This window comes from Trichosurus vulpecula, chromosome 9 (genome assembly GCF_011100635.1).
Source record: "Trichosurus vulpecula isolate mTriVul1 chromosome 9, mTriVul1.pri, whole genome shotgun sequence".
NCBI lineage: Eukaryota > Metazoa > Chordata > Mammalia > Diprotodontia > Phalangeridae > Trichosurus > Trichosurus vulpecula.
The window spans coordinates 43,790,511-43,813,838 of NC_050581.1; the positions used below are offsets into that span (position 1 = coordinate 43,790,511).

The 23,328-nt window shown below is 36.9% G+C and overlaps 1 protein-coding gene across 1 annotated transcript in view; it reads left to right on the plus strand.

The window, feature by feature from the left end:
• SNX29 (sorting nexin 29) overlaps positions 1-23,328 on the plus strand; it is a 647,758-nt gene that overhangs the window by 43,016 nt on the left and 581,414 nt on the right. The window contains exons 5-8 of the mRNA XM_036738094.1: positions 15,043-15,223; positions 19,269-19,339; positions 20,216-20,464; positions 22,481-22,859. Coding sequence (XP_036593989.1) covers positions 15,043-15,223; positions 19,269-19,339; positions 20,216-20,464; positions 22,481-22,859 — 880 coding nt within the window. The remainder of the gene's footprint in view (positions 1-15,042; positions 15,224-19,268; positions 19,340-20,215; positions 20,465-22,480; positions 22,860-23,328) is intronic.

Below are 23,328 nucleotides of genomic sequence, written 5' to 3' on the forward strand. Positions count from 1 at the left end.
AAGGGGTTTCTGTAGGGCAGGGCTTGAGCTTGGGATATTCTTCAACTATTAATGTGCAACCATTTATTTTTGTACCAGGCTGTGAAAAGTTATCTAGTTCTATCTGAGAGTACAATTCTGAAAACTATCTCTGGCCCTTGCTTTATCTTTCCTATTTCCCTACTAAAGTCTAGCTGGATTGTATGCATGAATTAAAAATAGATTAATTAATTATCAAAGCTATTATTTTTGTTTTATTCTGATTAACATGTGTTGGTAGCTTTGTAGCAAATTAGAAAAAAAGAGAAAACATTTTTGATAGTTTGCCAACATGCCTTTTATAATTCTTGTCTTTAATTAATATTAATTAAACCTCCAGAGTACGCTAAGTGGTATTCATCTGAGCAGCGCATTAAACCTGATCCTTTCTATTGTTTATTTAGTAAAACCTCACTAATTTGTACTCCTGAAGTAGGGAGAGGAACGTGATTAGAAATAACCTTTGAAACCTTAGTGTTAAATGATAGTATCAGGGACTGTCACAGAAACAATCAAAGGAAGACCTTTTGAAGTTGGTTTTTTTTTTTTTTATACAGTCAGAAAAAACAGATAGCTTTTACCAAGGAGGTATGTATCACCTCTCCCTCAGATCCTTCTGGAATAGATTGGGCAGGTAAATTGTATCAGATTCTTCAAGGACCAGCACAAGTTCACCCTGTTGTAATGTGGAACCTGACTGGGATTCAAACTGTGTCTAGAAATCGAGGACTATTGTGTTGAGTGGAGCCTTCACCAAAGAATGATTTGATTACTCTCAGAATTATTTATTTGCTGGTGAAATATAAGGGTACTTCTCCACAATTCAGTGATTATATCTCATGACTCATATTCTTTTCCTTTTAGTCTTATGGAGTAGTGGTGGTATCAATAAAAAGTAGGTGACATACTTAAAGAAAAAGTAGTTTTTAAAGGCACATGTATTTGGAACTATAGCCACAGATGATTTTGATTCAACCAAAGAGATAAAATAATTAGGAGTTTTCCATTAATAAAGATCCCATCTGTTTTAAAATTTTTTTTCCACTTATTTAATTAAAGTTTTGAGTTCCAAATTCTTTTCCTCCTTCCCTTAGTTATTTTAAATGGAATTTCCCTTTCTATTGCTTGCTGCTGAACTTTATTGGTAATATATAGAAATGCTGATGATTTATGTGGGTTTATCTGTGTCCTGCAATTTTGCTAAAGTTGTTAATATTTCAGGTAGTTTTTTTAGTTGATTCTCTAGGATTTTCTAAGTATAACATATCATCTGCAAAGAGTGATAGTTTTGTTTCTCCATTGCCTATTCTAATTCCTTTAATTTCTTTTTCTTCTCTTATTGCTATAGCTAATATTTCTAGTACAATATTAAGTAATAGAAGTGATAATGGGCATCCTTGTTTCACCCCTGATTGTATTGGGAAGACTCCTACCTGATCCCCATTACAGTTGATAAATAGTACTTATCATTTTAAGGTAAGCTCCAATAGTGTTTTTAAAAGGAATGGGTGCTGTATTTTGTCAAAGGCTTTTTCTGCATCTATTGAGATAATCATATGATTTCTGTTGGTTTTTCTTATTGATGTGGTCAGTTATGCTGATAGTTTCCCTAATGTTGAACCAGCTCTGCATTCCATTTGGTCATAGTGTATGGTTCTTGTGATATATTGCTGTAATTTCTTTGCTAGTATTTTATTTATAATTTTTGCATCAATATTCATTAGGGAAATTGGTCTACATTTTCTTTCTCTGCTTTGACTCTTCCTGGTTTGGATATTAGCACCATATTTGTGTCATAAAAGGAATTTGGTAGGACTCTTTCTTAACCTATTTTTCCAAATAGTTTATATACTATTGGAATTAATTGTTCTTTAAATGTTTGGTAGAATTCACTTGTAAATCCAGCTGGCCCTGGCGATTTTTTCTTAGGGAGTTCATTGTTGGCATGCTCAGTTTCTTTTTCTAAGATTGGGTTATTTAAGTATTTTATTTCTATCTGGGTAATTTATATTTTTGTAGATATTCATTTATTTCATTTAGATTGTCAAATTTATTGGCATATAATTGGGTAAAATAGCTCCTAACAATTGCCTTAATTTCCTCTTCATTGGTGTTTAATTCACCCCTTTCATTTTTGATACTAGTAATTTGTTTTTCTTTTCTTTTTTAAATGAAATTAACCAATGGTTTATCTGTTTTATTGTTTTTTCCCCACAAAACCAACTTCTAGTTTTATTTATTAGTTAATGATTTTTTTACTTTCAATTTTATTTATTCTTTGATTTTCAGGGTTTCCAATTTGGTGTTTGATTGGGGATTTTCAATTTGTTCTTTTTCTAGTCTTTTTAGTTCCATGCCCAATTCATTGATCTGCTTTTTCTCTATTTTATTGATGTAAGCAATTAGAGACATAAATTTTCCCCTAAATACCACTTTGGCTCCATCCCATAAATTTCGGTATGTTGTCTCATTGTTTCTGTGATTTGTTCTTTGATCCACTTATTTTTTAGGATTTGATTATTTAATTTCCAATTAATTTTTAATCTATCTTTCCATTGTCTATTATTGAATATGATTTTATGCATTATGATCTGAAAAGGATGCATTTACTATTTCTGCTTTTCTGCATTTGGTTGTGAGGTTTTTATGTCTTATTAGATGGTCCATGTACTAATCAGAAAAAGGTATTATGCTTTCTTTTCCTTTTCAGTTTCCTCCAGAGATCTATCATATCTAACTTTTCCAGAATTTTATTCACCTCCTTAACTTCTTTCTTATTTATTTATTTTTTTGCTTAGATTTATCTAGTTCTGAGAGGGGAAAGTTGAGCGCCCCCCCCCCCCCCCAGTATAGTTTTATTATCTATTTCCTCTTGTAAGTCATTCAACTTCTTCAAAAATTTAGTTGCTATACCATTTGGTACACATATGTTTAGTATTGATACGACTCCATTGTCTCTGGTACCTTTCAGTAAGACATAGTTTTCTTCTTTATCTCTTTTAATTAGATCTGTTTTTGCTTTTGTTTTGTCTGAGATCATGATTGCTACCCCTGCTTTCTTTGCTTCATAATAGATAATATGTTTCTTGTAAACAACACATTGTAGGATTCTAGTTTTTATTTATTTATTTATTTTTTGCATGGGGGAAGGCAGGGTAATTGGGGTTAAGTGACTTGCCCAAGGTCACACAGCTAGTACATGTGTCAAGTGTCTGAACCCAGATTTGAACTCGGGTCCTCCTGACTTCAGGGCTGATGCTCTACTCACTGCACCACCTAGCTGCCCCAGGATTCTAGTTTTTAATCCGTTCTGCTATCTGCTTCTGTTTTATGGGTGAGTTCATCCCATTCACATTCATAGTTATGATATCTAACAGCTTATTTCCCTTTATGCTACTTTTTGCTTGTTTATCCCCCTCTCTTTCTCACCCTGCCATCATTTCCTTCCTCCCACGTGTTTTAGTTCTGATCACTGCCTTCCCCAATATACCTGCCGCCCCCCCCCCCCGCGTCCCCCCCCCTCCCCCCCCGTATTAGTTCTCCATTCCCCTTCTGTTATCCCTGTGACTTTTTACTTTCTTATAGGGTAAGATAGATTTCTATATCAAACTGAGCGTGTATTTTATTCTCTCTTTGAGCCAGTTTTGATGAGGGTACGGTTTAAGCTTTCCCTGCCACTCCCAACCCCCATTTTCCTCCTCCATCATATTAGTTCTTTCATGCTTCTTTTATGGTGGATAATTTACCCTATTCAGTCCCCTACATCCTTCCAGTGCAGCTTTCTTTCTCACCCCTTTATTTTGTGTTTTTGGGGTATCATCCCATCAAAGTCACCTTATATCCACGTTTTGTCTACATATACTCCTTCTAATTGCTCTTATAGTAATAAAGTTGCTACAAGTTAAAAAAATTATCTTGCCATGTAGAAATATAGATAGTTTAATTTTATTGAATTTCTTGTTTTCTATTTCTTGTTCCCTTGAGTCTTGTATTCGAAGGTCAAATTTTTTATTAGTCTCTGGTCTTTTAATTAGAAATGCTTGAAAGTGCTATATTTTGTTTATTGTCTGTTTTTTTCCCCTGAAAGTTTATATTCAGTTTTCCTGGATAAGTGATTCTTAGTTGTAATCTTAACTCCTTTTTGCTGGGTAGGTGATTCTTAGTTGTAATCCTAACTCCTTTGTCTTCCAGTATATTGTATTCTAAGCCCTCTGGTTCTTTAATGTGAAAGCTGCCATATCCTGTGTAATCCTAACTGTAGCTACATAGTATTTTAATTACTTCTTTTTGATTGCTTGCAATACATTCTCCTTGATCTGTGAGCTCTGGAATTTGGCTATAATGTTCCTGGGAGTTTTCATTTTGGGATCTCTTTTAGGAGGTTATTGGTGGATTCTTTCAATTTCTATTTTGCCCTTTTTGATGACTTCTTGAAAGATGTCCAGGCCTTTTTTTTTTTTTTTTCATTATGGCTTTCAGGTAGTCCAATAATTCTTGTATTATCTCTCCTGGATCTACTTTCTAGGTCACTTATTTTTCCAGTGAGGAATTTCACGTTTTCTATTTTTTTCCTTTTTGGATTTTGTTTTATTATATTTTGATGTCTCATAGAGTCATTAGTTTCCACTTATTCAATTCTAATTTTTAGGGAATGATTTTCTTCAATGAGCTTTTTTACTTTATTTTCCATTTGGTTAATTCTATTCTTTAGGTAGTTATTTTCCTCAATAAATTTTTGTTTATCTTTTCCTATGCTATTGATTCCTTTTTCATTATCCTCTTGCATTATTCTCATTTCTCTTCCCAGTTTTCTTTTATTTCTCTAATTTACTTTTTAAAAATCCTTTTAAAGCTCTTCCAGGAATTCTTTTTGGGCCTGAGACCAAATTGTATTTTTCTTTGAGGCTTCACATGTAGCTATTTTGACACTATTGGCCTCTTCTATATTTATGACTTGATCCTCCCTATCACCTTAGTAACTTTCTGTAGTCAAGCACTTTTTTTGGTTTTTGCTCATTTTTTCCTGCTTTTTTTGTGACTTGGTGTTTTTATGTAAGAGTTGAGTTCTGGGCCTACACTGCCCCAGGCTTTTTGTGCTGGGCCTCTGGAGCTCATTGCTAGCTTTCATGGGGCCTTAAGCCTTAGCTGTTTCCTTTCTCTGGGGGGGTAGGCTTCCCTTCTGGCTTGTACCAGGTGGGGGGCCTCCATGTTGGCCTCCCCTGGATGTGGGGGTTAGCTTCTGGCCTGCTCCAGGGGTGGGGCCCTGCTGCTGGGTTGCTATGGAAACAGAGTCTCTCATCTAGTAGTCCCCAAGTTTGGGGTCTTGCTGTTGGCCAGCCCCAGGTTGGGGCTTCATTACTGATCAGTAATCGGGTTAAGGCCTTGCTGGTGGCTTGTGCTGGGAGTGGGGTCGCTGGGGTGGGGACCTTGGTATGCCACACAGAGTGCTCACTTGCCTATGGGGCTGAGGTTTGCCTAAGGCAAGGCGGGGCCTTGATAGTGGCGTGCCCCAGGCTTGAAGCCTTGTAGCAGGCCCCCTGCTGTGATGCTGCCTGCCGCTGCTGCTGCTAGTCTTGGATCTTGCTTCTCTCCCACCTCAGTGAGACAGATCTTTCCTGCCTGTCTGGTAAGCTACTTCCTTGATCTTAGATCAATTCTGAGGCAGTTTTCTAGTTGTTTGCAGGGGAATTTGGGAGGGCTTCAGAGGGTTCCTTCCTCATTCCACCTGCCATGTTGACCCAATGGTTTTACAGTATGAATGGGTCTGCCCTGATCAATTCTCATCTATGAAGCATGCCTTCTGTTTCTTTCACTAGGAGGTGTGTTCAGTTGCTGAAGTAGGGCAGGCCCTGAACTTGTACTGATTATTAAAGGAAGGATTGAGTATTGGAAGAGCACATAGAAGATGAGTAGAGGATACTCCATAGCCATTATGAGGAGGGCAGAAGTTGGAACATAGTGATCCTTTACACAAGATATTTCTTTGTACCAGGACCACTGCATCATGGTAGATCCAGAATGTTTCTGTGAGTTAGACTTGGATGCCTGAGTACTGAGCAGAGACTGGGTTGGAAAAACAAAGCCTTTTCAGTTCTATTGGAGGGAGAACAGGAGATGATTCGAGAAAATAAAAACAATGCTAGAGTGGATTATAATGTTAGCAACTCCCAGGAATGGAGTATTCTTTAATTTCCTATTGTTTATGGTTATTCATTATTAGCTACAATTCAAAACATTGACATCATTTTCAAAGGTTATATTAACATTAATTACTATTATTAATCAATAGTAATTAATAACATTAAGAACATATCAAAGAAATGATTTCTGTCCGTGCAGAACTTTATTTCAAGTACCATAGTTTAGAATGGCATTCAGGTAGGTTTTTAAAGAGCTAGGCATTCCAGACTGTAAGCAGTGTGGCTTAATAGTTGTGGAGAGTGTGGACTGTTGTTTGAGAACTATGAGTATATGAAGAGTATGTTCCTTAGCTCTGTGCTGAGAATCAGTGTGGTGATATGGAAAACCTCAGGACTAGAGTCAGGAGACGTGCCTTCTAGTCCTGGTTCTTCCTCTCAGCTGTGTGCTCTGGAGCAAATCAGTGATCCCCTGTGAGCCTCCAGTTTTGTCATTTGTTAAATGGAGATAATATATTCTTGTGAAGGTTAGATAAGATAATGGAAATGAAAGTACTTTTAAACTGTTTTCTAAAGTCTCCATAGTTTTTATTCTATATAGAACTCCATAGTCTAAATATATGTTAGCAGTATTTTATCAAATATAAGACAAAACAGTCTGTTCTCCAGGGGCTTAGATTATATACTAGAAGTTATAACATTTATACAGATAAGTGCATACAAGATACTTTAAGGAGGGAGAGATTACTAATAACCCTGTGCGGTGAGAGGGGAGGGAGAGAGCATGGAAGGCTTCCTAAGAAGTAGTTCCTGAGTTGAGCTTTGAAGGAAACCCAGAATTCTGAGAGCTCAAAGTGAAGAAGCAATGCATTCCTGGCGTAGGAGATAGTCTGGGCAAAGTCACAGAGATAGAATGCTGACTGCAGGGAACAGCTAGTAGGCCAGTTTGATTGGAATGTAGAGATCCTGAAGGAGACTAATATGCACTAAGTCTAGAAAGATAGGTCAGTTGGAGACATGTTTTTGAGGGTAAACTTTTGTAAATTGTTTATATTTGCATTGTTTTAAAAAATAAAAAAAAATTTCACTTACCAAGCATTTTTTTTCCCTCTCCCACCTAGTCCTCCCAAGTTTTCCTGAAACCATTTTTCTTCATTTCTTACAGTACAATAATATTCCATTACATTCATATACCATAATTTGTTCAGCCGTTCCCCAAGTGGTAGGCATTCACTTAGTGTCCTTTTCTTTGCCACTACACATAAATATTTTTGTACATTGAAGACTATTACATTTACTTTTAGACTTTAGATCAACAAACTGTAAATTTGACATTTGCCGAGTATCTTTACTTTGGTATCAGTTTTAGCTTCTTTGGTATGTTTAACTCTTCTCTGTTCCTCAGGTCTTATGTTAAAAGGATGTCAGATGTGGTTTATATAGCATGCTTTATTTGATGGGATTGTCAAATACAAGAATAGCTTATAAACATTGACACATTCAGATTAATTAGCAAAGGAGTGACAGGAAAAAAAAAACCTGGGTAAAATATTGTTTATTTTTCAGGGGAAAAATGATTTTTTTTAAAAAAGAAAAAATGTTAGTTTCTGGATAATGTGCTTACATTGGAAGAATATTCTACTGATCTTTTTTGATCAAAAGAGGAAGTCTGATTCTTTTTATTTTTTTTTGTTCCCTGTTCCCTTAGCAATTTCAGTTCTCTTTTAAAATTTCTGTTTTGAAAATACAAAAAAAAAAATTCTTGGGGAATCATCTTGAAAGGATGGCTATTGGGGCTGTAAAGAAAATCTTTAGATGTGTAAAAGATGAATGCAGATACAGGTCCAACACAGGTATAAGATTGTTTAGGGCTTGATAATTCACCCAGGAATTCTGTAGGCCATTTACTTTTAGACTTGTTGTCATTGTTAGCAGATGGTGAATTGGGGGCAATAAAGGGAAATGAAACTCAAGCAAGGTGATTTTGGCCAGTTCTTAAGAGTCGTTGGTGGGGAAGATTTCAACTTTTTGTTAAAATGAGGCACATTGGGAGCCATTTATAAGGTTGCTAAAGGAAAAATTGAACCATATTTTGTGGGCTTTTTACTAATGCAGCTCTAGAAAGTATAGTGCGGTTTTATGGTGTAATGGAGAAAACTTGGAGACTTTGGTTCAATTCAGTAAACATTTAGTTGCCTGTACTATGCAAGAGAATAGATCCTAATCTAGGCTCTGCTTCTGCTAGCTACATATAAGTTGCATACCCACTCTAGATTTCAGTTTCTGGTCCTGTAAAATATGGAGGTCAGACTATATCATCTCTGTGATTGCTTGCATCTTTAAAATTCAGTGAATGAGTCTGTATCTATTCCATCTAGTAAAGGCCCCTATACCACCACAGGGTTCTAATATATTTAATATAAGTATAGATTACAATTATACATGCTACTGGGGCCCTTCCTTCAGTGTTCTGTATATAGACCTGTAGCATTTCAAATTATTGTGGATTCGTTTGTTTGATCAATATTTAATGAAAAGCAAAATGGTGTAGTGGAAAGAACCCTTGCCTTGGAGGCAGGGACCTTGGGTTCTAGTCCTGATAATACTGCCTACCATTTGCAAATTATTTAAGTTCTTTGGACATGTTTCCTCATCTTGTCTTCCCAACTGGTAATAAAGTTTTCCACTTTGTCCTCCTAATAATGCCCCTCTATGCCATTTTGTCTGGTGGTTGTTTATGTCATGTTAAATTAATATATTCATCCAATATTTATTAAATGCCTAATTCATTCAAGTAACCGTAGTAGGTGCTGGCGGAGCTACTAAGTTGATGAGGTAAGGCAAGATCCCTGGTCTTGTGGAACTTATGAAAATGCACGGGGAATAGGATACAGACAGGTAATTTATAGAAGAACCATGTGGCAGAGTTGGAAGAGATTTTAGAGATCATCTAGCCCACTCTTCTCATTTTACAGAGGAGGAAAATGAGGTCCAAACAGGTGAAGTGACTTAGGTCACACAGGGAAGAAATGGCAACACTAGGATTCAGACTTGGGTCTTCAGACTCCAGATACAGTTCTCTTTCACTTACACCGCACTTCTGTCCCTGTTCTAGAGAAACAACATGTCAGAATAGCCTGAATGCCTGCCCTAGAGGGCTAGAGTCCAAGGTGACCCTCAGGGCTCTCTCCTGGGCAGTCTTTTATTTGTCTTCCATACTACTTCACTTGGTGAGCTCATCAGCTCCCATGGATTTAGTTACCAGCTCTATGCCAACGATTCTCAATTTTACCTATTCTGCCTCAAACTGACCTCCAGTCTTGCATGTCCAACTGCCTTTCAGGCAACACATCCTGGGTGTTTAGTAGACATTTCAAAAAATATTTTATTTTTCCTATTAAACATAAAAACAATTTTTAACATTAGATTTTTTAAAAAAAGTTTTGAATCCCAAATTCTCTCTTCTTCCCTCTCTCCCCTCCTTTATTGAGAAGACAAGCAATCTGATATACATTATACATGCACAATCATGCAAAACATTTCCATTCCACCATCCAGTAGCCATCTTAAGTTCAACGTTCTCCAAACCGAATTCACTATTTTTCCTCCTAAATCTTTCCTCTCCTCCCACCTTCCCTATTACTGTAGAGGGCAAGACCATCCTCCTAGTCCCTCAGGTTCACAACCTAGGGGTCATCCTGGACTTTTCACTATCTCTCCCCCCACTCCCAAGTAATCTGTTGCCAAGACCTGTCAATTCCATATTTGCAACATCTCTTGATTATGCCCTCTTCTCTCCGTGGTACTGCCATCACCCTGGTGCAGGCCCTTATCACCTGTCCCCCGGACTATTGCAATAGCCTGCTGCTGAATCCTCCATTCAGCTACTAAAGTGATTTTCCCAATTCACCTTCTTACTGAGTAAACTTTAGTGGCTCCTCATTGCCTCCAGGTGCAGATTCTAAATGCTTAGTTGGGCATTCAAAACCTTTCATAACCTAGGCCCCTTCTACCTCTCCAGTCTTCTTATACCTTATTCTCTAATATGTACAATTCTATCCAGTGACACTGGCTCCTAGCTGTTTCACCAAGACACTCCATCTCTCAGCTCTGAGAATTTTCTCTATCTGCCCTTCATGCTTGGGCATACTCTCAGCTTGTTGCTTTCCCTGGCTCCCTTTAAGTCCCAACTAAAACCCCACCCTCTACTGGAAGCCTCTTAATTCGAGTGTGTTCCCTCTGTTAATCCTTTGTATATATTTGTTTGCATGTTGTCTCTCTAATTAGATTGCAAGCTGCTTGGGGGCAGGGACTGTCTTTTGCCTTTTTTTTTTTATATTCCCAGGGCTTAGCACAGTGCCTGCCCCATGGCGCTTAATAAATGTTTATTAATTGGTTTGTCAGTGAGACCTTGATTTAAATCCTGCCTTTGATATTTATTAGTTGTGTGAACATAGGCAAGTTACTTCACCTCTTTGGGCCTCAGTTTCTTTACCTGTAGAATGGGGATAACACCCAGTAGATTGAGAGAATCCTTGAAAGAAGAGGAATGTCTTTTGCCTTTCTTGTATCCCTGGGACTTACCATAGCACCTGGCACATAGTTAATAGGAACTTAAAAATGCTTATTAACTGACCTATATAGTGCATATTCCACAGGTAGTTGGGAGGCTCAAGGGAGACCGTGTCTGTAAAATGCTTTGCAAACTTTAAAATACTATGTGTTAAACCTCAAAATTTGGTTGAAGGAGGCAAACAAGCTAGGTGATAGAAAAATCCATGTTGTTTATTATTTTCCCTTAAAGCATAGCTAAGCTAGCTTACTTGTACGTACAAGGAGTCAGAGCATAAGCTCTGGCTACCTGAACAAAGGAATGAGCAAACTTATATACGTTATTTTAGCAGACCCAGCAAGCCTGTGTTACCTCCTTTTTTTTATGACCCCCATGTATGTTTAACCATGATACAAGAAGAGGATTTTCCTTAATGGAATAGGGTTGTAAAGAATGTTGACAAAGGTCAGTTAATATTCTCCCTTGGAGTTAGGGTCTCATCCTTTAATGGCTAACAGGGGTAAGAATGTCCTTAGGTCAGTCTAATCTGGTCTTGTTGACAGCGGTAAGGGTATTTCCTGAGCAAGCTCTAGAGAACAAAGAAGCCCAGGTCCTGAATCTTCTTCCAGTTACTCATTAATTCAGGCTCTGGGTCTGGTTGAAATTAAAAATGATATAAAATAGTATAATATTTTTCACATATGTATATCTTAGTTATAAATATTATTAATGTTTTTAGACTATAAATTTCACTAATACAAGGACTGTGTGTCTAATTTTTTAATCTTGCCTCTCAATTAGTCACAGAGCTCTGTTCATAGTTGGCACTTAATGTGAAATAAGAAATATAGTAAACCAAAAATCAGCTCTACTGGGGAGAGTCCTCTTGCTGTAAAAACCAGGAGGTAGTTTGGTGAAAATTTGGTTTTAGACCAATATGTTATACCATATTCCACAATAAATGCCAAATGATTGCATTTTAAAAAAAAAAATTAGACAATGAAAGATTGAATCTTTATTACTGATGTGTTGGGGGTGAACTAATATTAGATTTTTTTGTTTATTAAATAAAATAGTTTCTACATGAACAGAATGCAGTTAGAATAATTAGAAAAAATTATAGATTGGGGAGCAGCACTGATAAAAGTCTAATATCTAGAATTTATAAGGAATTGATACAAAAATATATTCTTAGCTGTTCTTTACCATCTGATAAGTGGTCCAAGTATATTAGTAAATAGTTTCAAAATAAGAAATATAAATGGTTAACAACCAAATGAAAAAATGCACCAAAGCATTAATTATAAGAGAAATGAAAATTAAAATAATTCTAAAATGGTATTATCTATCAAACTGGGAAAGGTGGTAAAAGATGGTTAATATGTGGGAAGTACATTTTTGGTGAAGCTGTGAATTAGCCCAATTGTTCCATAAAATAATTTAAAATCCTATAAGGAAAACTGTTAAACTGTTCATCCTTTTTGACTCAGTGATCCCAATAGCAGAGATAAACTACAAGGAGATACAAGTGAAATGTTTGATATTTGAAAATAAATTTAAAATGATACTTTTTATACTAGCAAAAAACTATACACAAAGCAAGTTCCCATTAATTGGGGAATGGCTGAACAAATTGTGATATATGACTATTATAGCATATTGTCATAAGGAGTGACAGACATGATGTATTTAGAGAAATATGGGAAGACTGGTCTGAACTGATGCACAGTGAAAAAAAGCAGAATCAAGAAAACCAAATACACAATGACTACAGTAATATAAATGAAGATAACACTAAAAACAGCAGAATTTTGTTCAAATGCAATCACCTACATTGGTTCCAAAGGAGTGGCTTTGGAACGTAACTCCTTTTTTTGGAGAAGTTATGTATTATAGAGGCAGAATGGTACACATTCTGTTTCATGATATTGCTATATCAGATGGTTGACAACTTTTTTTTTTAAATGAAGAGATCTATATGGGGAAGAATTTATTGGGAAGTGATTGTTGTGAAAAAAAATACCTGTAAAACATTTTGAAAAGTCTACTTCAAATTGGTGTAATCATTTATTAAGGGGGGAAATAAATTGACTAAATGATTAAGAATGAAATATAAATACTTTAGAGGAAGACATTTCAAAGACATGTTGACAGAAGGATATACCCAGGGAGCAGAAACTCCCAGTAGTTAAGTCTGGAATGGAACTGGGAAGAGAAATTAATAAATGCATTTTCTTTGAATACCAATCTTGAACAGATGGGCTATGAGCCAGTGATAAGGCCTCGGGGTGCCCAGGAGATGAAAGTTAACAGCCATTCTCTAGGTATGAAGGAAAGCAAATGCCTAGATCAATGAAGACAAGGATACTTAATTTGCATTTAGGAGTTTATGTTTCTTTTAATCCTTTTTCTAACTGGGGAATTAAGTTGCTAACAAGAAGAAAGAAATTTTGTCCTCTGTTTTTTAAATAAAGACTTATATTAATGTGGGGAAAGAAAATGTCAGTAATTGTAAAATATGCATGCTAATTTGAATGAAAGACAACTCTTTGGAAGGTTACCAAAAACTAAAAGGATAGGAAGAAACAAGTAAATAACTTGTAGTAAGGAAAGGTTTTTTTTTTTTAATGAGGGAGAATACATATACAAGGATTGAGGACCTTTCCATATTTTTTAATTTGGGAAATGTTTCTATTGTATATCTTGATCTCAAGTTTTCTTAAGGATATTGGTAATATCTATGTAGTTTCTAGATATTTGAGGCGGAGCCAAGATGGCAGATTAGAATCAGTTTCTAGATATTTTCCTTGATATGATACTCATTTTATATTGAGGCATATATATGAATATGTGATATAGTTGTGTTTTTATATTTATTATATATGCTTTTTCTTTGAATGGTAAATCAGAAAGGAACAACAGTTTTGTATTCCCTATGTAAACAGGGTAAACTCTATACGTTAATATCTACCAAAGTAAATAGTCACCTAAATTTTGCAAAATCTAATCAAATGAAATGTCATATTGTAAGCTTGAAATGAAACATAAAAGTGATTTGTTTTGACCGAGTCCAAACTATGTACAAGATGTGCTATGGAGAGTACAGAAATTAAATGTGTGTGACCTCAGTTCCCTAAATCTGGCACGGGGGTTAGAGTTATTTTCCTTTTGTAGAATACCATACATTAAGGTAATATTCATGACCCCTCAGAGGAAGGTCTGCTTTGCCAATCTTTCTGTGCACTTCAGTCCATTGCATCTGGATTAGAATTTGATCATTGGGCTCATGAACTGCTAACAGCGTAGTATAGTGTTATAAATTTGTTCTTGTATTTTCTCTGAGGCAGGAGGATCTGATTTACTCTGCTTTATGGGAATGGCAAGTGGTGGGGTTTTCTTTCCTGTGTAGCTTTGGAGGGAGGGCATGTTAGAGCTGTTCTACTAATAGATTCCCATCAGTTTTAGACTTAAGAGTGAGTCTTGTAGTTTTTCAGGTATCATTTGTTTTTAATTAAGTATTGACAACTTTAGAAAGACTTACACTGTCAACCAAACTGCATTAAAAATGCTGCTGCTGTTGGACTACTAACTCTCTCTGTCTCACTCTCTTTCTCTCTCTCTCTGTCTCACTCTGTCTCTGTCTGTCTCTCTATCTCTATTCCTTGGAAGCTGGATTTCAGAAGTCCTGGTCATCAATAAGTCTTTGCCCACTTTTGGAATTAGTTCAGCCTTTAAATGCAAGAGATAGCAGTGTATACAATATCATAGTTCCTAAATTAAATTTTGGATCCTGCATGAATTAAGTCGTGGGTGAACTGAACTTTGAATATACTGCATTAGATTTGTCGGTGGCAAAGGAATCCTCCTGGGATAATTCTTATCATCTCAAGCATCCCTGATGACAAGCTATGGAAAAATTGTGTAGCAGTAAGCAATTTCCTAAATTGAAGGGTGAGAACATGCTGGAAAATGTTTCACCTGCATTCAAGGTCAATAGTAGGTGATTATAATTTCTAGAAAGACTGGCTATGCTGGATAGAGTCATTTGATTGGAAGTGTGATGAATGAATAGATGGTTTATCAGGTGTATTTAAAAACAGCTTTTTGGCTAAGTAGCCTGGGCATTATATATAACCAATTCCTTCTGACCAGTCCTCTCTTGAAAGAGAGGCATTCTGTGGAAAGAATGCCATTGGGTATGATTGGGCTGATTATACGGTTCATAAGTTAATTTGTAGCTGAGATGACTCAGGTGCCGCAGGAGGATGAATATACCTGACTAGAGTGTTTCTAGGCATCATTAGTGATGATGGTTGTGTCCTTTACCTTTCGCAGAGCCTGTATTTTGGTACTATGTGAAGGAAGTCCTGAATAAGCATGAACTACAGCGCTTCTACTCTCTGAGAAACATCAACTCAGATGTGGGAAGAGGGCGGGCTTGGCTGCGTTGCGCCCTCAACGAACATTCCTTGGAGCGCTACATCCACATGCTGCTGGCTGACAAAATTAGATTGAGGTAAATGGGTGGTCATTGGCTTGAAGCAGTCCTACAGACCCTGAAATCTCAGGGTGTGCCCTAAAGGCTTGGCTCTTGGACACAGCCCAAGGGCTTTTGTGGGGGGAGACCATTTTCTTTAGAAGTGAATGTGGCTTTTATTTCCTGACAGTTTAATTTGAGCTATTTCGAAATGTCCTATTCTTAGAAACTAAAGAGGAAGAGACAATTTTGGATACAGTCTCATGCCCTGCATTTCCATATAGATTGTGTGCTTTATTAATATCCCTATTAACATTGCTCCAATAAGAGCAGGCATTTACCTTATGTTTTATCATTCAAAAGGACTTCATGCATATTTTTCTTTAAGCCCTTTGACCTTCCTGTGCAGTAGGCTGTCTAACATTTTTATCAGCTTTTGCAGAGGTGGAAAGTGAGGTTCCTGAGAAATTGAATTAACCAGAGTTATACAGTATAGCAAATGGTTAAGCCAGAATTCAAATCCAGGCCTTTTGGTTACAAGTCCAAGGCTCTTTCCATTATATAATTTTTGATTTCAGAGGTTAAATATAAGACAAGAGTTAATAAATGGATTGGATTTAAGATTGGTAAAGAGCTATTAAGCTCCCATCTATTGCTCTCACAAGGGGGAATTTCCTCATCTTTCACTACCCCTTTGTGTTATCACAAATTGGCAGAGTTGTAAACCTAAATTCAATTTGATATATTGGAATAATTTCTTAAATTAATTAACTAATTTTAAGTCAGGCTAAGGGATTTGGAATTTATTAGACAGGGGAATGTGACTGAAAGTTTTCAAGTTGATGGGGCTGGGGAGGAGTTGGATGATCAGAGCTATGCTTTAGGAAGATTAATCTATATATAATTTATAGGAGAAATTGGAGCTAGGAAGGCTGGTTAAGTGGTTGCAATACCTGTCATTGAAGGGTAACAAAGGCCCAAAGTGGGATAGTAGCAGAATGGAAAGGAGGCAATGAAAGAGAGAGATTTTGGATGTAGAATCAACAGGGATTTGCAACTGATTAGTTGTGGAGAGGAAGAGATAGAGAAGCATTAAAGATCAATGACTGAGGTATTGAACATGAGCAATTGGGAGAGTGGTGGTTGTACCATTCTCAGAAACAGAATTTTCTGGAAGAATGTTTTTTTTTTTTTGGTGAAAATTATGGTGTTCAGCTTGGACATATGTTAAACTTTAGATACTGATAAGAGGCAGTGTCATGTAATAGAAAGAGCGTTAGATTTAGAATCAGAGAACTTAGGTCTGAATCCTGTCTCTGCTTCTTAGAACCTTTGTGGCTTTGGTCAGGTCATTTAATCTCTCTGGGTCTCACTTTCCTCATCTTTGAGATGAGGAGGTTGGATTAAATTATCATCGATGTTTTTTCAAGCTCTAAAGCCATTCTGTAGGTGGAGATATCCATCAGGCAGCTGGAAGTGTAGATCTAGAGTTCAGGAGAAATGTTGGAACTGGAAATAGAGATTCCAAATCATTGTCTTAGAGGCCTTGTGAGTAGATGTTGAAAGGAGATCACTGAGAAGAGGGCTGAAGGTTGGAGGCAGGAGGGAGAAGAGAAGCTAGAGAATGTAGAGAAGAGGGGAGAGAATTAGAGAGAGTCCACTGTCATGGATCCAAAGAGAAGAGAGGTTGTTAGTAGGATCAAATGCTATAAAGATGAAAGGATAGATGTGAACTGATAAAAAGCGATTTTCTTTTGAGAGAGTAGTATGATAGTTGGGACAGCAGCCATATTGTAAAGGTTGGGATGGAAGCAACAAATGTGGAATATCTGTGATATCACATCATAGATTTGGAAGGGATCTTATAGGTACATTAGTCCAGTCCTCTCTTTGATTTAATAATACTGTCTTAACAAAATCCCCAAGTCACTTAATCTTCTTGAGTACTTCTAATTCAGGTGGGGGTAGAACTCATGATGTATCATATTCCATAAGATTCTCTTTATGGAAGTTTGGTAGTGAAGGGAAACAGAGACTGGTGTGTGGACAGCAAACAGGAAAAGCTGCTTTTTTTTTTTTTTTTTTTAAGGAAAGGGTAGATCAGAGCATGTGTGTAGGCAAAAGGGAAAGTCAGTGAAGATGAGGAGATCAAAGATGCAAAAGGGACTAAGGAGCAAAGCACAGTCAGTAGGAGACAGGATCTTAAGCAGAAAGGTTAGCCTTGGAAAGGAGAAGGGATACCTTTTAATTTCCACATTGCCAGGTGGCTGGTTCAGCAGTTCAGACATGAAGTTGTCTTGTAGGTCTTCTGGCCTCCTTTATTTGTCCTCACAAATCCAATAGCTTATATCATCCCACTGTTAAAAAAAAAAACAAACAACTTCACTGCCTCTATATTACATATCTAGTATGTTCAAAGTTCTTGTCTGGCATTCAAGGCCCTCCAAAATCTGGTGCCACACCTTTCTAGCTTTCTCTTAAGTTATTCGTTACTGTGTACTCTACACTTTAGTCAAGCCAAGAATGGATAAAGAATATCCATTCTTTATTCCTGAGCATACCTTGTCCTTTTTCACCTTTGTGGCTAGAATGTTTTTTCCTGCCTACTTAACCTGTTGAAGTACTACCTGTCCCTTAAAGCTCAACTCTGATTTTACCTCTTCCTTGAAACTTTCCCTGAAGGCTTCTATGACCTTACCCTCCCCCCACAGCCTAATGTCAGCCTTCTCCCGTGGATCTCCCAAAACACTGTTTGGTGGTGCAGTAGATAGAGTACCAGGCCTGGAGTCAGGAAGATTTACCTTCCTGAGTTCAGATCCAATCTCAGACACTAGCTGTGGGACCCTGGGCAAGTCACTTAACCAGCTATTTACCTCAGTTTTCTCATCTGTAAAATGAGCTGGAGAAGAATATGGCAAATCACTCCAGTATCTTTGCCAAGAAAATCCCAAATGGGGTCATGAAAAGTAGAACATGACTGAAAGGGCAGAACAGCGGCAACAATAACATCCTTATTGTGAAATAATGTGTAATATAGTTATCTGTATTTGTATCTATATTGATACTTGCCTGAGAGCTCCTTGAAGGTGGGGTTCATGTCCACCAGCTTATTATGTCCCTTAGGGCTAAATTAAATTAGCTGAACTAGTATAGCACTCATATATCGTCCTGAGAGCTACATGTGCCTCATAGACTCTTCTAGTGGTTTCTTGGTACTCAAATTTTACTCTGGAATATTGCATATGAATATATATTATATTATATATGTGTGACATTTCCATACACACATATATGGAGAGAGAAGGAGGGGTGGGAAGGGATAAAGAGAGAGAGAGAGAGAGCATTTCGGATTGACATAATGAAATTAGAGCTGGCCTTGGAATAAGGACGTGGCTATGTGACTTTATCTCTTCTCAGTGGCCCAGGCTACTCTCTATGACTGTAAGACTGCAAAAAATAAGTTGCAGAGAACGTTTTCATCAGCATTGGTAGAGGGAGTTCCTCACTGGGCTCCCAACATTGATGAAATCACAGGTTGCCCTCTTTCTCTTGGCCCCGCCCCCCAGAACTGTTTTTAAAAAGGCTCAAAGGGTCTGTCGAGGTCTCAGGCAGCTTTCTCTATTTGCTCCTCTTCAATTAGCAGAACCAGTAGGCCCATTTTGTAGTTCTGCTGTGGTTCCTGGGTCTTAGTCTGTCTCTCAGAGGGATTTTTTGCATGCTAGTTACCCTTATGTCTGAGACTCTCAGTCTAAAGCTAAGTACTGCATTTACATGTAATATCTATTTTAGTTCTTTATGGTTTGGCCTCCCAAGAGACCAGCCAGGAAGTCACAGGACCTATGGGCTACAGATTCTGTAATTATCCTTTGTTGAATTAGTAGAACCTGCCACCCATCAAATACCTCTACATGCACAACATCCATTTTAGCAAGAATTAGGATACATAAGAACTTCTAAAATGAGGCTCCTAGGTGTTCTTTTAATTTGTCCAGTTAGTTAATGGAATCAAGTAGCCGTTTCTCAAAGTGGTTCCAAAATAGGCAGTCTACCATAGATTGTTTTGCGTTTCTCTTTTGTTTGGCAGCATTTTCTATGAAGAGTGGGCCTTTGTGATGGATGAAGAACGGTCTAGCATGCTTCCTACCATGGCAGCTGGTAAGCCCTAGAGTCTTAAAGCCAATAGTGAATAGATCCTGATTTAAAAGCTTTTCTGGACTGGTAGTTATTTCCATAGGAAAAGGTGGCAGTTAGCCTGAAATAAGTTGCAAAAGTGAAGTTACTAGCTTCTTTTTAATTAGAAGAGATATTGAGACTTTTCCCAGTTCTTCAGTGGCCCTAGAATACATACATTTATTATTGACTCTCCTGTAATGAAATGCAACTCTTAGTTTGCTGAGCAAGAATTCAATAACATGGCAAATAAATAATATAGTAGATGTAGCATGCAATCTCACTCATTTTTTTTTGTGGTTCAGATTGTTATTTTGACTTTTGAGAGCTCCTTTTTAAAAAAAAACTCAGAAGTTAATGCAACTAAAATAAAGAAGAGAGCTCCAAGTCTTTTAATTACTGTTACTTTTCATAATACTTTAAAAACTTTACACGTTCCCCATATTATGGAGTCTAAGAGAGACCATTATATAAGCCAAAAATTTCAGTGTTTGATCAGTATTTGCCTGCACACATAGGTCATATTGATAGAAGTCAGCCCAAGTATCTTCCCTTTCTTGCTTCTTATTGCAACTATTTTAACAGTATACTGGTGGAGGTAATGGCCTGAAGTGGGCTGGCTATAGCTGCTGAAAGCCAAGTTAGAGGGGATTCAGTTGCTTGTATGCTTAGTATATATTAATTCCAATTTAGGGATAAGATTTTTGAAAAAAATAACTTTTAAAGGTAAGTGTATGTTCTATAATTACAATGCAGGTGGTAGCCTGGGTAGAAGTTCTTGCTTTTCTTTATTGTTATATTTAAAGATGCATGCTTAGGAATGAATGCTCCAGTTAGCAGACCTTTTTTCTTTGTCATCAGGTCTGAATTCTATACTCTTTGCAATCAATATCGACAACAAGGACCTGAATGGACAGAGTAAGTACACTCCAACTGTCTCTGACCTCCTAAAGGAATCTACTCAAAATGTGACCTCCTTGCTGAAAGAATCCACCCAGGGTGTGAGCAGCCTTCTTCGAGAGATCACAGCATCTACTGCTGTCTCCATCCTAATTAAACCAGACCAGGAATCTGACCCTTTACCAGTTGTATCCAGGAATGTCAATACTGGTAAGTATCTTGGTGAGGATGAGCATCAGAGACTAATATGAAGTTAGATAGAGGCATTTGAAGTAATAATTGTCCCTCTTTGTAGTGAAAATTAAGGTCATAAATTGTACTGCAGTATCCTGGTAAAAAGCTGCTTAGCCATTGGGTTTATTTTAGAAATATCATAGGAAAATCAATGTATATAAAAAGAATCTGAGTGAAGTGGCTCCCAACTTGTAATTGTGCCATTCTCTTTTTGCTTAATTGATATTATCTAGACTTTCTCCTAAAAGTGCTATAATGTATGTGCATTTTACCATATACATAGATGTTATTTTAAAAATTATTGATACTTTTTATTTTTACATCAGTAATTTTCAGGTATACCCCTGCCCCCTTCATTGTTCCCCTTCCCTAAATATTGTAATTATGCTTTGAGATTTTTTTTCTATGAAAATTTCATGGTCTTCCAGTTATTGGGGAGGGTGGCAATCTCGGGTATTACATGATCAGAATCAGGAATTCAGGACCCTCATGTATTTGGAGTCACACTCCTGGTGTCCTGTGGTTCTTAAAATTTAACTGTAGACAGATTGGAATTTCCAATGATGTATGCAAATCATGACCTGTGGACTAAATATGTGTTTTGTTTTGTCATGGGCTCATCTTTCTGATAGCTAAACTCTTACTTTCTGATGTTGGAAATATTTAACATTGGCTTTTTCCTCATGTTTTAAAAATTAATTTATCTGTTTTTAGTTTTCAATATTCACTTCCAGAAGATTTTGAGTTCCAAATTTTCTCCCCATCTCCCCCCTCCCTCCACCCCAAGATGGCATGCAATTTGATATAGGCTCTACATATACATATCAAACCTATTTTCATATTAGTCATGTTGTAAAGAAGAATTAGAACCAATGAGAGAAACCATGAGAAAGAAGAAAGAAAAAAAGAAAAAAAAGAAAGCAAATGGTATGCTTTAATCTGCATTCAGACTCCATAGTTATTTTTCTGGATGTGGACAGCATTTTTCATCATGAGTCTTTTGGAGTTGTCTTAGATTCTTGCATTGCTAAGGAGAGAAAATCTATCCAAGTTAGTCATCGTAAAATGTGGCTGTTACTGTGTACAATGTTCTTCTGGTTCTGCTCACTTCACTCAGCATCAGTTTAATATTGGCTTTTTAAAAAGGTAGCTTATTCTGTGGCCTTTCTGACTTGAGATTTGATGCTCAGGCTTCTTTTAGCTGATAAGCCAGAACATAGAATTTTCTTTACTGGAGATTTGAAAAAAATCACAGACACACCCGTCTTTTTGAATGCACAAAGCAATAGGGCTGATTTTTTAAACAAGCACACTAGAATTTATATATCCAATTGAGGTTTGCTCTGTAGTCCCTTTGGGAGGCACTACACTTATTCCAAATATGTTGTTATTTCTTAAAACATTTGCAGAGCAGTTGTTTGGGAATTGCCTTTAGAGCCTTTGGCATATTTAAAAAAAAATGTCTTTAGGAATAGGACATCTTTGCCTTTTGCCTTTTGGAATAGACCAAGCATCATTTCTATCCAAATCTAGTAGATACGATGGGTAATAACAGTAGCAAATCTGGTTTGTGGTAAAAACAAGAATAAGAACTTGCTATAATGATAATATAATGAACATTGATTTTTCTTGTAAAGCTCATAACCTAGCCCAGAAGGTAACCTGAAGGAAGAGCTGCACAAATGTTTTAAGTAATGATAGTATTGTTTAGATAAGTATACAGTTTCTTAGGAAGATTGTTATGGAAGACAGTGCTCATTGGATGTATATATTCTGTTAAGGAATGCCTTATTATTTAATAAACGTGCTACTCATTCAGCCTTCGGAAGTAGAAGGGTAAACCTTTTGGTTCTGAATCATCTAGGTTTTTAAAAAATTGTTTTTATATGTTTTTTCAGCAGATTTAGGGAATTGTAACAAGCCATGGATAAGATGGTATTTCAGTTGTCCTGAGGACTTTTTCTTGTAACATGTTTTTTTTTCTTTGGACAGATGCAAAATGTAAAAAGGATAGGAAAAAGAAAAAGAAGGTGACTAATATAATTTCATTTGATGATGAAGAAGATGAGCAGACCTTGGGGGACGTTTTTAAAAAGACGGGCGGAGCGGGGGAAAGCTCGGAAGAAAACTCGGATCGATCATCAGTTAACATCACGGCTGCTTTTGAAAGCCCCTTTGGGCCAAACTCTAACGGAAGCCAGAGTAGCAGCTCTTGGAAAGTTGATTCCGTGTGCTTTAATGGGGAGTACGGGTACCAGAAGCTGGACGTGAAGAGTATCGATGATGAAGATATTGATGAAAATGAAGACGAAGTTTATGGAAAACCACTTGGGCAGAGAAGCATGGACAGTCACACAGAGGCTTCTGAGAAGTGAGTTTGAGTTTGTTTTTTTAAAGAAAGGAGTTCCATACTGAGTAAGTCCTTCAGAGTCAGTCTTAAATATCTGGTAGAGATAAGAATCTAAGCTGTTCCTTTTCTTTGAGTGCTGCTCAGTTCATCTTGAGTACTTTGATTTGCAGGGCAGGAATTGTCTTTCCACCTTCCTGAGAGTTAATCAGATGAAAGGAGCTTATTCTGAGGTTACTATTCAACATTTAAGGGTGGATACTTTGACATTCTTGGGAAATGTGTCACTTTTTGTCTGCCGTCATATTTGGGTCAGACTTCTTTAGAGGCAGATGTGACATAATGGAAAAAGCATTGACTTTGGAGTCAGGAGACTTGTGTTCATTTCCTATTTCTGTCACGATTGTGAACAAGTCATTTAATTGCTCTATGCTTCTGTTTCCTAATTAGTAAAATACCTTTCTTGCCTGTCGTACAGGGCCATTTTGATTAT